The sequence below is a fragment of the Phycodurus eques genome, chromosome 13 (assembly GCF_024500275.1).
Source record: "Phycodurus eques isolate BA_2022a chromosome 13, UOR_Pequ_1.1, whole genome shotgun sequence".
Lineage (NCBI taxonomy): Eukaryota > Metazoa > Chordata > Actinopteri > Syngnathiformes > Syngnathidae > Phycodurus > Phycodurus eques.
The window spans coordinates 11,603,781-11,609,183 of NC_084537.1; the positions used below are offsets into that span (position 1 = coordinate 11,603,781).

Below are 5,403 nucleotides of genomic sequence, written 5' to 3' on the forward strand. Positions count from 1 at the left end.
AATTATAATCTTTGATACAGTTCTTGTATTTGGATCTCATTTAATTATGCAGGGTGGATGAGTGGTTAGCATATCTGCCTCACAGTTCTAAGGTTGATGGTTTGAATCCGGTCTCCAGCATTCCAGTGTGGAGATTGCATGTTTTCCACGTGCTTGCGTGGATTTTTGGCGGGTACTCATGCCTTCTCCCGTAGTCCAAAAACATGCATGTTAGGTTTATTAAAAAATACTCTAAATTGTACTTTGGTGTGAATGTGAAGGGTCGTTTGTCTGTTTTGTACCCTGTGATTGGCTGGGGACCAGTCCAGGGCGTCGGTCGGGTTAGTCTCTAGTCACACACGACACTAATGAAGACAAGCGGTTTGAAAAAATTGTATCACACGTTGTGGTCAGTGCGTGGTCCCCCCCAGTCCCCTCGTGTTTATTATTGTCATTTATCCTCAGCGAGTGAACAATGCAAGGCAGGCCCCTCTCTGCCCCTTCTGATAAATGCTTTGCACTTAATGATTTGACTCTGTTTGTAGAAATTGGATCCACGGGGAGCGGATGGCGCTTGCATGCAGCCCGCATGCACGTCACAGTCCTGACATCAGCACTGAGCTTAAATACGCGCACAGGAGTGGAGAGTGTACACGCAAGCAAGTGCAGCTCATACGGGATAATAACACTTGAAGCGAAGAGCAAATCGCACCTGATGCTCTTTTTGCAACTCTTTTTTTTTAATTATTACATGGAGGACGACATGCTGCACTAGCACAAGTCGAAATTGTCGATTTTCTAAATGATGATCAACGACAGCATAGCGTCGGCCACCAATGTTTCGGAGCCGCCTCTCGCGCTCTCGCTGGCCCACAGCAACCACAGCGCGTTCCCCGCGCTGAGCCTGGAATCCCGCTCACTGGTCACCTCGGCCACCATGTTCGCCGTGGGCGTCCTGGGGAACCTGATCGCCATCGTGGTGCTGTGCATCTCCAAGAAGGAGCAGAAGGAGACCACCTTCTACACGCTGGTGTGCGGCATGGCCATCACGGACCTCCTGGGGACGTGCTTCACCAGCCCGGTGGTGATCGCGACCTACGTGGCGGGCCGGTGGCCCGGCGGAGCTCTTCTGTGTCACTTCTTCTCCTTCTCCATGCTCTTCTTCGGCTCGGCCGGCATGTCTATCCTGTGCGCCATGGCCGTGGAGAGATACCTGGCCATTAACCACGCCTACTTCTACTCGCAGCACATAGACAGGACCATGGCTCGCTTCGCCCTCCTCTCAGTCTACCTGGCCAACACGGTCCTGTGCGTCATGCCCAGTTTCGGCTTCGGCCAGCACGTGAGACACTTCCCAGGAACGTGGTGCTTCCTGGACTGGAGGGCGACGGACCCCCTGGGCGCCTGCTACTCGTTCCTGTACGGCGGGGCGATGCTGCTGCTCATCGCCGTCACGGTGCTGTGCAACCTGGCCGTGTGCAGGTCTCTGGTGGGAATGAACCAGAGGACCGGGATCGTTCGGGCCGAGGCGGGCGAGCAGGGCGGCACCAGGAGACGCTTCCCCCGGCTGCAGTCGGTGTCCTCGGCGGCGGAGATCCAAATGTTCTGGCTGCTCGTTTTCATGACCATCGTTTTCCTGGTGTGCTCCATCCCTCTGGTGGTAAGAACACCACCGAGTGCACTTTTCAAAAATAATCTCGCAGCATACCACAAAAAAGCATGAATGCTAAAATAATGATATCTTCTCAATTCACTCACAAACTCAGTGGGTTTTTTTCCGGTTAAAACTGAGTGGAACTCAAAGCTATTTTTCTGGTGTTTGATGAAGAGCAACAGCTGGATACAACTTGATGCCACTTTTTGCCATCTAGTGGAAGAGCATTAAACTGTTCTGCCTGTCACTATACATTCGAGGAATAAAGATGTATTTGTAATTCCTAAGTAATCATTTTCGGAGAAATTGAATCATTTCCAACGGCATACCTGATGAGCCACCTTGGTTGCGAAGCTGCAGTATTTCGAAAGCCACCATGGCTGCTGTGTTCAAGAGAAATGGGAAATACTCACACGCTGTAGCAAAAATACATGTACAGATAGTTGTGTCAAAAAAAATACTCGGGTAAAAGAAGACACTACACTTAAGTAACAAAAGTGCAGACTCTGAAATGTACCATAGTACAAAAGTAAAAAGAAAAAAACAAATAGTCAAGCCAAGATTCTACTCCTGAATTTCAGAACTGTGGGGTAAGAGTTATTTTTTTCCTCACCGATTTTCTTGGTAAACATTCTGGGCTGACAATCATCAGTTATATCTGCTCGATATTCCATCCATCCATCTTCTTCAACTTATCCGGGGTCGGGTTGCGGGGCTAGCAGCTTTAGCCGGGGAGCCCAAACTTCCCTCTCCCCAGCCGCCTCGTCCAGGGCGATCTCGAGGCATTCCAAGGCCAGTCGAGAGACATTTCCTCTCCAGCATGTTCTTGGTCGTCCCCGGGGCCTCCTTCCGGTGGAACATGCCGGAGCACCTCTTCCTCACCAGATGCTGCCCGAGCCACCTCATCTGGCTCCTATTGATGATCAACAATCCTAATGTGTGCGGTCAACACCAAGTTCAGCTGAGCCACGGACTCTATGATTGCGTGAAATGGAATGATAGCCTGGCTTCTATTTCTTTATCTACTACAGTGGTGCCTTGAAATACAAGTTTAATTCGTGCCATAACAATGCTTGTAACGAAATTACTCATATCACAAATCATCTTCCCCATTATTCTGTTCCAGCCTCCCAAAAAACAACCAAAAGATGTGTCATGTTTTTTTTTAAATGAGAAAAACAGCACTATAATATTTTACTGTTATAAAACCATACAGTAATGACTTAATTAAATACAATTAAAAATAAGCACTTTGCACCAATTAAATGTTTATTTTGCTGCTGACCACCTGGGGGCAGTGTCAGACAGACAGACGGATATACCGACCTGTACATGAACTTCTGTACAGTGTCGCCATCTCAGCTCCTCGCGGAGGATACGAATATATGACTATGAGTAGTGTTGCTGCACCGTTTGTGTTCAAATATCTGTAGCTTGAAGGGTTATATGTGTTTCCAATTATGTGTTAGCATTAAGCTATCGGACTAAAGGTTTGCACTCACAAGTCAAAGCAAAAAAAAAAGAAAAAAATCGAACCGAAAAACCAAATGACAACTCGTATCTGGAAAAACTCACAAGTCGGGTCACCCTTATCTCAAGGTCCCGCTCTACTTGTTCTTGTTCTTTGTATTGTCTGGCAGTCTGGCCATCCAGTGGCACCATGCTGCCTCTCACAGGCTCGTATTGGTACTACAACAGACACCGTCGTGTGTGGCATTTCTCATAGTTTAAAAATGGGTTAAGATGTTAAAAATCCGGATGTGTGTGCCCTGCTGAAGCAGTCTTTTTCTCTGTTTGTCAGGTGAGAATCTTCGTGAACCAGATTTACGGCCCTGCTTATATTTCCGCCGGAGGGAAGCCCGACTACCGCAGCGACCTGTTGGCAATTCGCTTCGCCTCCTTCAACCCCATTTTGGACCCGTGGGTGTACATCCTGTGCCGGAAGAACCTGCTCCTGAAGGGCTGCGGGAGGCTGAAGCGGGCGGTGACTCAGGTGAAAGAGACCGGCGGTAATCATATAGGCTGGGTCGGAGGTCAGGACTCCCCTCCGTCGTTCAAGACGAACGACACCAGCTACCCGTCGATACGCAGGAATGACGTGGAGCGGCGATCGGCCGCCGGGGACGCGCCGTCCTTCACCAACTTCGCCATGAGACACGCATGGGACTACGACACAGCTCCGGTCAACTTCCACCCCTTCAGCGTGGAAGCGAGCGCGGTGCCCGGAGGCACGGACGAAGTAGGGGCTAATGTGAAGCAGCAGCAGGAGGATTCAGTGAAGGCCTCACCGGGGCGCCCCACTTCTGCGCATGTCAGGAGAGGAGAGATGGTCACGTGCACGTTCAGCACCCCGAGTTCCTGTCAATCACTTCAATGCCTCTAATGCAGTGTTTCCCAACCTTTACTGAGCCAAGGCACATATTTTACATTTGAAAACGCTCATGGCACATACTAAAAATATAACGATCTTGTTTCACAAATTGTATTGTGCTGTGTAAATGGCAAACAGTGGAAGCCGACGTTAATTGTAGTGGAAGACTATTTATCGTTCTGCCTGTCACTATATGTCGCTGGCATAGATTGTAGTAAATAAAAAAGTTCAATTGGATAATTTCCTCTCACAACTCACTAACATGCTTGCGCACAGTGGTTGGGAATCACTGATAAAATGACCTCATTTATACAAGACAGTCTTCTTCTGCAGCTTGCATGGATGTACCACTTTGACCAATGTACAAGGTACACGTTATTAGGTACACGTTCACATTACAATGACATCTGATACAAGGGATTTACAAAAAAAAAGCCTCTGACAGTAATAATAACAATAATAATAATAATAATAATAATACTCAGTTTTGATGAACATTGCCTCACAGTGAGGGGATTTGTAATATTTTGCTTACATTATTGAGCAACATGAAATACGAAGATATGGAATTGAACAATGTGATGATAAGGCTTTTGTTCATAATGTTGATAAAAACTGAGCATTATGATTCTTATAAGGGCAGAATTTTTGATACAGCTCTTGTATTGGGTTGGATTAACGTGTGTGTATATGAACTAATGTTGTGACTGGTGAGTGTTTTTTTTTCTCATGGTTTGGAAGAGAGGTTATCAGATATTACCATTTACCTCGTAGTCAGATAACAATACAGACTTGAACCGCATGCGGCAACTATTTATTTATTGTTTTTATACAGCCCTTTCGCTTGGATCTCATTAGATTGGATAGTTTGTTGTAATGATTTGATGAATTACAAGAAACAAGAAATTGAACAACAACTTTAAAGCTTAAAGTTAATAATTGAACCTGTTCTACATTTAAAAAAATGCACATCTTTGATTCCAAGTGGAGCTGTCATCTAATTTTAATTATGCAGCATTTTGACAGCCTCTCTGATAATTGTGACTTGAGAAACCAACCAACCAAATACATTTTAATCAACTTGTGTATTTGACAGCATGAAAAATAGATGCCTGGAAATGGACCTGAAGGTGCTTGATTCTGGCATCCCTTAAGGGTTAGTCCCTATTAAAAACCTGGACACGAACTGTCAAAGAGGTGCAGGTTCCCAGAAAATGCATTTAACTTATGCTGTGCCAATTTCCAAGCAAGGAAATGTATACAAAAACATCATTATTATACCCCATGGGTACAAATGAAACTTAACATGTAATGCATCGATTTGTGTGACTTGTTTGTGTAATAAGACAATGCATGATGGTGTTGAAATGTACTTTTTAAACGACATGCTGCTAACCTA

General features: G+C 45.9%; 1 protein-coding gene across 1 annotated transcript; it reads left to right on the plus strand.

Annotated features, from left to right (window-relative positions):
• Window positions 1–781: 781 nt before the first annotated feature.
• ptger4c (prostaglandin E receptor 4 (subtype EP4) c) lies at window positions 782–4,016 on the plus strand. The gene is made up of 2 exons (XM_061694086.1): window positions 782–1,639; window positions 3,435–4,016. Exons 1-2 carry the CDS (start codon window positions 782–784, stop codon window positions 4,014–4,016), a joined length of 1,440 nt encoding a protein of 479 aa, XP_061550070.1.
• The last annotated feature ends 1,387 nt before the right edge of the window (window positions 4,017–5,403 follow it).